Raw genomic sequence first — 10,939 nt, 5'->3', positions numbered from 1 at the left:
CTCATATTTCTTAAATTGGAAAATTTGAGGATTAAAAAATGGAAACAGGGGGAAGATGCAATGTGGCGCCTAAGGCATTTGGTTATAGATCGATGCTTTGAGTTGAACATGCTTCCTTGGGAATTATGCGGTTTGATTAACTTGCGAGAGGTGGAGGTGTTAGAGAGCAAATTAGTGTCGGTAGAGGTGCTTCAGAAATTGCAGAGCAAGGCTGAGATTAAGGTACTGATCGATCCTCCCCTAGATGACTGTCCTGGTGAATCCGCCTATTGATAGATTTACCACTTGGTGTAATTTATCTAGCTTTATGTTTTGTACTATTACGAGGTTGTCCCCTCGAGTGTTGTTGTCTTGGGTTGCAGCCAAAGCAAACAAGGGAAGGCATGATCTTTGTTTCGTTTTCTAAACACCAAGTCCTTTAAACTGGAAAATTTGAGGATTAAAGGATGGAAGCAGGAGAGAGGTTCGCTGCGGAGACTCAAGGCATTTGGTTATCTATCAATGAGTAAACTCTACCTTCAGAGATATTCGGTTGGAATGGAGAGGTGGAGGTGTTAGAGAGCAACTAGATAGACTAAAATGTTGCAGGAATTTCAGACGACGTCTAGGTTCCAGGTCTTTGGAGACGTGGAGGTGTAAGAGAGCAACTCGATAGACGCAGAGCGTTGCAGGAATTTCAGAAAACGTCTGGGTTCAAGCTACTCATCAATCCACCTCTAGATGGTGATTTTTATGGAGAAATCGCTGCGTCAAAATTTGAACAATAAGTTTAATTTTTTTTTTGAAAGAATAAGTTTAATTTTCTAGTTTTATGTTTCTGCAATGCTTGCTAATGTGGTGGCAGGGAACTTCGTCACGTACAGAAATTGTTGTTTCCTAGTCCGTTGGTTTCGTTTGCTTATCATGTAATGATTTATAGTTAAGGAAATAATGCTTTTCGTAGTGGATATCTTTTTACATTTTTTTTTTTTAATAGGATAGGTCACATGTTCAAGAGTGACCCTTCCAGATTATTAAAAAATAAAACCCTCACTTATGGCGAAAGAATACCAAGATTATATGTTATTCCAACAAATCACAAATTACTACAACTACTAATCAACTCTCAAATAAGGTAGCCCACTTTCATCCAACCTGATCCAACCTCTAAACTGCAACGGCAACTTTTGCACATTATTCCAACCATTAGTAACACCATGCGCTCCCATCTTAGCCAAAAAATCCGCTGAAACATTATCTTCCCTAAGAATGTGACTCAATGAATAATTCATAAAACTCAGAAAATACAAAACTCATCCCGGTAGTCTTCCAAATACCAAACACCACATCTACCCTTTTTTAACCAATTCAACAATACCATGGAGTCCACTTCGATGTCCACATCTTTAAAGCCCATCCGTTTACAATGTTTAATTCCTTCCAACACACCCAACATTTCCGCGTAATTATTCGAACCTGGAGGCAGAGAAACGGAATATGCAAACCGAATATACCCTTCATGATCCCGAATTACTCCTCCTGCTCTTGCACTGCCTGGGTTCCCTACACTGCATCCATCTGAATTTAACTTGAATCTTCCCATTCTTGGTTTCACCCATTTCACTGTTCTGAATCGTTTGGGCCTTGGCACCACTGCTGGGATATGCAACTCCTGAAGAATGATCACATCTGATTGTGTTAATTTCTCCACTTTATTCATACTTGCGGCAACCGTTGAAAGCCAAAACTTAATATCCATCCAGATCTTCTCCACTGTTTCGTACCTGCCCTCCATGCGAGCCAAACATCGACGGGACCAAAGCTTCCAGCTCACAATTATTGGCAAAACACCCATTACCATCCTTGTTTGTGTTGTTTTTGAAGCCCTTCTAAACCAGTAGAAGACATGCTCCTTCCAAGTTACTTGCCTAACTACCGCACCGAAATATCCACCACATATTTGCCAAATTTCCTTAGCAAACTTCCCTTCATACAATACATGATTCAAATCCTCATAACCACCTTCCTGACAGCAATCACACCTAGATACCATAGGGATTCCCACTCTATGGATTCGATCATCCACACTTCAACAATCATGTAAAGCTTTCCACATAATAATAGAAGCTTTCTTTGGAATAAAATTATGCCATATCCATGCCGACCAGCGTGATTCTGGTTCTCGTACTCTCACACAGTCCCAGGCACACTTTGAAGAAAAAAACCCGTCCATACTCTCTGTCCAGACCAGAACATCCTTTCCTTCTCTGCGACTTGCCAAATATGAACACAGCTTTGCAGTTTTATCTGCCCCCACCAGATTCTGTAACAAATCAATATCCCATCCACTCTTTATTTTACACTCCTTAACTTTCAACTCAGGATAAGCCGACACCGGATACTCATAACATATTGGACTATCATCCACCCATTTGTCATACCAAAATGAAACATCCCCATCTTTAATCAGCCACTTCGAATGTTCAAGGACCATAGGAATGCATTTAAGAATCGCTTTCCAAAACCGAGTGCCTTTATTAGGGTCCACCAAAGAGAGATGCCCAGCACCCACATATTTCCCTCTGAAGAATTGCGCCCAAAGTGAGTCTTCGGTCATTATCTTCCATGCAAATTTCAAATGAAAAGCCATTTGCACATCTTCAAATCTTCTCAGTCCAAGTCCTCCTTCTTCAAACGGAACACATAATTTATCCCACGCTAACCATTTTCACTTAGCCTTTCCATTCTTTTCACCCCAAAAAAAGGAGCTAAACATTCGGTTCAGCCTTTGTAAAGTAACCTTAGGAAGCTGCATCACAGCAAGCAAGTGCGAAGGCATACTAGATAAGACATGTTTTAGTAAGGTGAGTCTGCCTCCAGCAGAAATAAGCCGCATTTTCCAGCCGCCTATTTTCCTTCCTACTTTATTCACCATCTCCTCCAAATCTCTGGCCTTTAACCTCCCCATGACTACAGGAGCTCCCAAGTATTTAAAAGGAAAAGTACCTTCTGAAAAACCAGTCAACCTCATAGCAGCTCTTTTCCTCTCTACGTGTACATGTTTTGAGAAATAAATTGCCGTTTTTTCCTTGCTCACTCTTTGTCTAGACCAATCTTAATAGGTATGAAGAACTCTCATTAGACCCTGAAGAGACTTCTTGGCACCATTAGAAAAAATGACCACGTCATCCGCATACATAATATGAGAAACCAAGTTTATATTTCGAGGTTGTGAAAACTGGCCAATACACCCTTTCAGACAGCTTGATTAATAAGCCTCTACAACACTTCTTGCAATATAATAAAAAGATACGGAGATAAAGGATCACCTTGACGGAGACCTTTTTCCCCTTGAAAAAAAACCCCTTGCCGTGCCATACATGATAATAGAATACCATGGAGAAGAGATACATGCTTCAATCAGATTACACACCTGTGTAGAAAAACCAAAGGATGCCAAAACATGCATAAGGAATGCCCAATCCACTCGATCATAGGCCTTTGCCATATCTATTTTCACTAAAACATTGCCTCCCACAACCTTTCGATTAATCGAGTGAACCATTTCTTGTGTGAGAGTGATATTTTCGAAAATGCTCCTACCTGGAATAAACGTGCCTTGTTCCTTGGAAATCATCATTGGAAGCAAATGACTTAGATGCGAAACAATAATCTTTGAGCACACTTTGTAAAAAACTGAACATAGCAAGATAGGGCGGAACTTATCAAATCCTGAAGGCATATCCATCTTTGGAATCAACACCAAATAAGAGGATGTAAAAACTCGTGGTAAAGAAACACCCCGAAAAAACTCAGAAACAGCATTGAGCATTTCCTCCTTAATAATCAACCAGCAAGCTATATAAAATGCAGATCCAAACCAGTCCGGTCCAGGACTACTTGAACTAGGAATACTATAAACTGCTTCCCTGACCTCCTCCAAAGAAGGCTCTGCAAGTAATCCTTGATTTTCCTCCGCTTGAACAACTGGTGAAATGAGCTGTGCTAGATCCGGAAGTGGACCATTTCTCTCCTTCCGCAAGAAACCTTGATAATAATCCACTGCCCCTGCATGAATAATTTCGGGACTACTAATCATGTCCCCATTCTGCAACCTCATTTCAGATATACTCACCCTTTTTTTCTTATTCATGACCGCATGGAAGAACTTAGAATTACGATCACCATCCTTCAACCATTTCACCTTAGCCAATTGCGACAATCTTAAATTTTCTCTGTCCAACCAAACATTCAGCTCCAGCTTAGTAACTAGCAAATCTTGTTCCACCTCTTCATTAAAATCAGCTTGAAGCGATTCCTCCAACCTGGCTATTTGATTTTCAAGATCTTGAATATGATTAAAGGTACGGCCAAATACCTTTTTATTCCACTCCCGAAGCGCCACTCGAAGTCTCTTGATTTTACCCGCAAACTTCCAAAGGGCAGACCCAACGCACGGCACGTTCCAATTCTGCTCAACCAATCTTAGAAACTCAGGATGATCAGTCCACATTTGTTGAAGTCGAAAAGGCGCAGGTCCCCTTAACTCTTGTCTAGCCTCTAGTTTAATCACCATGGGCGAGTGATCTGATGTAGACCTAGGAAGATACTGAGTGATTGCTTGCGGAAATTTAATTAAACAATTAGCATCCATTAAACTCCTATCCAACTTCACCCGGCTCCGAGCTAAGCCTTCTTGACCATTACACCACGAGAGACAATTACCTTGCGTGTACATATCAAGCAAACCACTACTTTGAATCCATACATTGAAATCCTCCATAGCCCCACGCAACCGTGGCCTTCCCCCTCCACGCTCATTCTCCGATCGAATAATGTCAAAGTCACCACTGACTACCCAAGGTAAACTTGAATTGCCATTGCCATTTAAGTCCGCCCACAAGTCCCTTCTAGCCATATGATTACACTTGGCATACACAAACGTCAAGATCAAATCTTGGCCCTCATCCGTAACAATTAAAGTAATAAATTGATTGGTCATCCTAACAACATTGACCACCACTTCATTACACCACATGACCCAAATCTTCCCTCCATGAGCTTCGTTTGTAATTACAAACTGGTCGCACATAAATCGCTGAGGAAAATTGTGAACCCTACCAGTAGTTGTAAAAGGTTCAAATAAGGCCACTACTTTCGGCTTATGTTTCAAAATCAACTTCTTTAGTCTTCTACCCGATGTCCCAATTCCTCGTATATTCCATGCAAAATACGGACCAATCATAAATTAAGTTTTAATGGCCGAGTCACCACCCTTTTCGAACTCCTTGCTTTCTCCGTCTTCATTCGTCTACCTTCCCTAGACTTATCTTGAACCTCCGAGTCTGAAACAGTTTCTTTTGGATCAACCAACAAAGGAATATAATCATCATCCCCTCACTCTGAATATGGTCCATCCTCCTGAACTAATTCATTACCAAACTCATCCAGAGGCAGAGCTTCTATTTCGACAACTTCATCCTCATCTCTCTCTACAACAAACCTCTCCAATTCCAATTCTAAAGCTGACACCACCTCCACATTACCCGTAAAATCCTCTCTGTGCATCTTCTCTTCTTCTTGCTCCAGACTAACATTTTTCAGTTCGTGGGATGTTTCTTCCTCGTCTTCTTTACCAACCACACCACCTGATCCCACTACCTCTACATCTTCAGTCTCCACACTAGCACCCGTTTCCTGGACACCTACAACCTCCTCCACTAGATTATCTAGTTGGTCAATATGCACCACCTCTGCATGTGCCTTTTCAGGAACACTCAACTGTTCTGTCTGGTCCCTCGGCGTGTCCAACTCTCCTATTTTTTCTTTTCCTTTCAACTCAATCTCTGGCACCTTAACCAAATCTTGCTCCAGAGAAACCAATTCTTTCGACTTCAACGTTTTCATTGATTTTTGCAACTTCTTATCAGGCCCCCCCTTGAAATCTGCAAGTTTTATCATTATGTCCTTGTTTCTTGCATCTACAACAGAAGGCAGGCAAGGTTTCATAGATGATTTCTTGTTTCCAACTCGACGACTGTCCTAGCGCCCCAATCCAAAAAGATTGTAAAGGGGCTAGAGATGCATCCATTTCCAAACAAACTCTTGCGCCATCAATCCGCGTTGCACAACTTGTGGCGTTATCTCTTCTCAGAAATTTTCCAATCAGTGCAGTAAGCGTCTTTAGCAACGATAAATGATAAAAGTTCGGTGGGAGTCCCGAAAGGACCACCCAAATCGGAACTCTAGAAGGTTCATCCTCTTCATTAAAAAAAGGAGTCCATCTGAAAGCTCGGTATTGCACCCCATCTATCTCACAAGTTTCCCTTGATAATGCTTTGTTAAAATCATCTTCCAATGCCATTCTAATGAAAACATGACGTGGTCTCCTCATCGTTGAAACAATAGGTTGCACAGTAAGACCCCAACGTGTACGAATGAATGATCTAATAGCGTCAATGGACGGATGCATCCGCAGAAACTTCAGGACCATAGAGAAACGAAATGGCTCAACCGAGCGATCTATCTCTTCTTTGGAAAAAAGAAAACAGACCTCGCCATCTATAACTTTTGGAGAACGAAAGGATACATCAACCTCCGGTAAGGGCTGAGGGGCAGCCGAAACCATATCAGCGAACAACCGAGGACGGCTTGCCTGTGAAGGCAAGGCCTCGGCGGCCGCCATACTACATGAAAAAACCCTAGCAGAGAACTCTCCAATATGAAAGTTACATAACCGCCAGATCTTAGATTCAATCAATTCTCAGATACAAAGTTTGCGGTATTAAGAGATTGATTTTGCATATGCATATGCAAACTAACATAGCGGACCACTGGTTTCTCTGTAGGCGTGTGCAAACTCACACCTTCAGAGATATTCTGTTGGAATGGAGAGGTGGAGGTGTTAGAGAGCAACTAGATAGACTAAAATGTTGCAGGAATTTCAGACGACATCTAGGTTCCAGATCTTTGGAGACGTGGAAGTGTAAGAGAGCAACTCGATAGACGCCGAGACGTTGCAGGAATTTCAGAAAACATCTGGGTTCAAGCTACTGATCGATCCATCTCTAGATGGTGATTTTTATGGAGAAATCGCAGCGTCAAAATTTGAACATTAAGTTTAATTTTTCTAGTTTTATGTTTCTGCAATGCTTGCTAATGTGGTGACAGGGAACTTCGTCACGTACAGAAATTGTTGTTTCCTAGTCCGTTGGTTCGTTTGCTTATCATGTAATGATTTATAGTCAAGGAATTAATGCTTTACGTCGTGGATGTCGCGGGCCATTGTCAATCAATACTCAGATACGACGTTTGTGGTATCTAAGAGCAGTAGACCATTGGCATTGACTTTCAGTACATCTTCCAAATTTGAAGAACGGTAGATAATTTACATTAACAGTTATAGTAATTTTAAGTATATCTTTAAAATAAAGATATATTATTCATCATTAAAAATAATATTCATCATCAAAATTAATATTCTATTATAAAAATTGAAACCAACTTCTTTCGTGCGTAAACGATGTACAATAATATAATATTTTGTTCTTTAAATAATAACCCAATTAAATTCATATAGGGTTAATAGTATAGGATTATAGCTACAACAATTTTTATTTGTTATAATAATATAATATAATATTATTAGCTAAAAAGTCGATGCTCCCATCTAATTCAGGCCACCAAAAAAATTGTGGATACTATCTAGAATGCCTTCCTTTTAGTCTTTGATTATTAATTGTTTGGCTTTCTTTGAATAGTATAATTACAAAATATGAAAAAAAAATTAAAAATATTATTATTAAAAAAATAATATTATATTATTATTTTAATGACTCTAATGACTAATTCAATGTGAAGTTATGGATAGAGAGGTTTTAGCATTATGAAAAATTCAAAACACGTATTTTCCATCAAATTTTGAAGATGACTTTGATTCTCTGTATGCATATGCAAACTCACATATTTTGGAGATTGATTTTGCATATCAAGAAAAACTCTTATATTAGATTATGGATTTTTGACACAAAATAATAATAAAATAATTTTTATTATTATTAATTTTATTTAAATTATTATTTGTTATATATTTTATAATTAACACCCACTACATTTGTAAAATAACATTTGTATAGTTAATAATAAAATAATATTTTTAGAGTGAATAGTAAAACATATGTGGTAGGAGAGAGAAAAAAGTAGTAAAATAAAATTTTGAGAGTAAACAGTTCATCTTTAAATTTGTAAAAATATTGTTCATAACTATGTATATGCAGATACATAATCCAATGCTAGTGCTCTTGCGATTTAAAGAAGCAACAAATATCCTTATCCCTACCTTAAAACAAAATATATAGAAGAAATTAGCATCAATAATTACTCTAAAAGCTCATAGTAAAACCTTTTTTTCTCTTTCAAACTGCAACAACCGTGACGTTGTGCCTTTATCCAACTTGAATCCTGCTATCTCTGCCTCCTTGCAGACCTCCTTACACTTTGCAAGCCTCCCAGAAACCATGTAGATTTTAATCAACTCGCGATACATGTCATAAGTTGGAGAGAAACCTGCTTCTTTAAGCTTCGAAAAATATCTTACGGCCCTTGAGATGTCATTCAGAGCAACAAAAAGCTTTATTACCACACGATAAGCTGGAAGATCGAGAAGACAATTAGAAGCTTCCATTTCCCAGACCAAAGCCAATGCCTCCCTATATTTTCTCTCAGAATAATGGCTGTGAATCAGAGTAGTGTACATTACCACACTTGGTTCGTACCCAGACTGTTTGAACCAATTAAACAGACCATCCACAACGTCAAATTTCCCGAGCCTAATGCAAATTTTCATTATAGCCGTACAGTCCTGCTGGCTTAAATTCAAATCTTCTCTTTCTCCCAGCTCATCTAGTAAGCTCACAACGAGCATGTGTTTATCTGGGTTCTTCCCAAGCTCCAATATCAACTTTGCATAAATGCTTGGGTCCAACATTCTTTTGCCATCCCTGGCAACCGATAGAAGCTTCCAGGCAAGATGCAAGCTTCCTCCTCTTATGAACCCTCTCACCATTGCCTCCATCACACCACGACTTGCCAAACTTGTAAACTTTCCCAAGTTGAATGGCACTTTTAGCTGATGGTTCCTTGCCAGAACTTCTACTGTCGAAGCCAAAATCCGGTCATCTGGGAAGAGTTGAGGCTGTTTCTGCGCCCAGCAGAATGTCTGCAAAGCTCTCTCAGGAAGACCCATGTGACCCAATTCCCGAATTGTCAATGACAAGGATCCCTTCCTCAGAAACCTAGCCCACTTGTTGAGAACTACAGACACGTCTTCCTCTGAACTAATCACCTTGATCTCTCTGGCTATACCAATAAGGACACCCGGGTTCTTGTACACTTGCTTTGAAAGGGATGCACGCGAAGAAGCAACCAGCGGAGAAGCTGATTTAACATGTTTCTTTGGCGTAGGAAGTCCTAGAGGTCGAAGCTTATAGGGAAGAGGTAGGGGTAGGGGTCTCTCTCTATTCAACTTTCCAGGCTTTTGAGGCACTCTTCCTTGGAAAAGAGATGAAATTGCTTCAATCTCATCTGAATCCCAACAAATACCAGTTTCTTGTCGACCCTCTTCTTCTTCAGTGTCTTCTTGTTCTTGTTCTTGTTCTTGTTCTTCTCCCTCTCCTTTTTTTCCAGCTAAACGTGGTTTTTTACCATCTATCAAATATGCAAGTGATATGTCTGTAGAGTTCGTGCTTCTCTTCTTCAAGAATAAATTAACACCAAAGTTGGGAGGACTCTTGGGGTGCCGTGGATAACGGAGGTTCTTGGGCGGTCTTCTCCTAGTCTTTGAACGCGCCAGCAAAGTTACCCTTCCAGTTGTTGTAAAATTTCTGTCTGATGGGATGGGATACAGGGTAATGGTTGATAATCTGAAATCCATTGTTTGAACCGGACTCCTGTGAATCCGAAAATGTGCCGCTGTTACTGAGACGTATTTTTAATGGCAAACAGAAATTTCAGCAAACATCTGGTCCGCTAAAATTTATATATTTCGCATATGTATTTGACATTTCAGTTTCCGTTCAGCTTGGTTGAGGTAAGCTTCTCACTTTCCTCAGAACACTAAATAAGCACGAAAACACGCATTTCACTGTTACCCACACCATCTTTCCCTCCGACGATTTCTTAGCACCCAAACAAAGGTTCAGAATTTCTGATAATTCAAAAAAGCCAATCAAGAAGCCGTAATTACGAGAACGAGATTGATAAAGCAACCGTGAGGACCGTTTAGCCTTGATTCGATTGGTGAGAGAGAGAGAGAGAGAACCGGAGAAGCAGATCGGCAAGAGAAAGAGGTTGCGGAGTCTCTTGAAACAGTCTGGAGAGCGGCTCCAGTAATGGTTGTGTATTTCACGCCAAAAGAAGACGACCCTGCGTAGTCCTTTTTCTTCTTTTTTTTTTTTGTTTTTTTTTTGTTTTTTAAATAACACATTTCAGTTAACTGAACCGGTTACGAATTGTTCAAACATGGAGGAGTTTCCTCCAATTCCATAACGCACTCCGATGTAAGCAGTGTATTTACTATTTTTTCCCAACTTGTGAGCTATAACATTGCCTTCTCTAAAAATATATCTAACAATACAAGAATCAAAACACTTGACCCTAGCTCTAATGTCTGAGATGATCAATCCATAGTAGCTGTCATCTTCTTTTTGTGCTTGAACATCCATGACTACTCTTTTAGAATCATCTTCTAGAATTACTCTTCTCATGCCGAGCTCCATTCCAAATTTTGTTGCTGTAAGAGCTCCTACAACCTCATCTATCCAAGGATCAGGACACATAGATTGGTTCTTTCTAGTTGCCAAGAAGTTTCCTTCCTCATCTCTGATTGCAATCCCTATACCAATCTTGTTATTTTTGCTATCAACAAATACATCCCAGTTTATCTTACAGAAATTAGGAGGGG

The 10,939-nt window shown here is 39.8% G+C and overlaps 1 protein-coding gene across 1 annotated transcript; it reads right to left on the bottom strand.

Annotated features, from left to right (window-relative positions):
* Positions 1 to 8,366: 8,366 nt before the first annotated feature.
* LOC121259980 (pentatricopeptide repeat-containing protein At2g01860) lies at positions 8,367 to 9,951 on the bottom strand. The gene has a single exon (XM_041161822.1). The coding sequence runs from the start codon at positions 9,908 to 9,910 to the stop codon at positions 8,369 to 8,371; it is 1,542 nt and encodes a 513-aa protein (XP_041017756.1). The 5' UTR covers positions 9,911 to 9,951; the 3' UTR covers positions 8,367 to 8,368.
* Between the last annotated feature and the right edge of the window lie 988 nt (positions 9,952 to 10,939).

This window comes from Juglans microcarpa x Juglans regia, chromosome 4D, assembly GCF_004785595.1.
Source record: "Juglans microcarpa x Juglans regia isolate MS1-56 chromosome 4D, Jm3101_v1.0, whole genome shotgun sequence".
Taxonomy (NCBI): Eukaryota; Viridiplantae; Streptophyta; class Magnoliopsida; order Fagales; family Juglandaceae; genus Juglans; species Juglans microcarpa x Juglans regia.
The sequence above is the reverse complement of the archived record's forward strand: the minus strand, read 5'-3'. Positions and strand labels throughout refer to the sequence as shown.

Excerpts from the sequence above, each read along its gene's own strand:
- LOC121259980 (XM_041161822.1), bottom strand. The coding sequence starts at position 9,910 with ATGGATTTCAGATTATCAACCATTACCCTGTATCCCATCCCATCAGAC.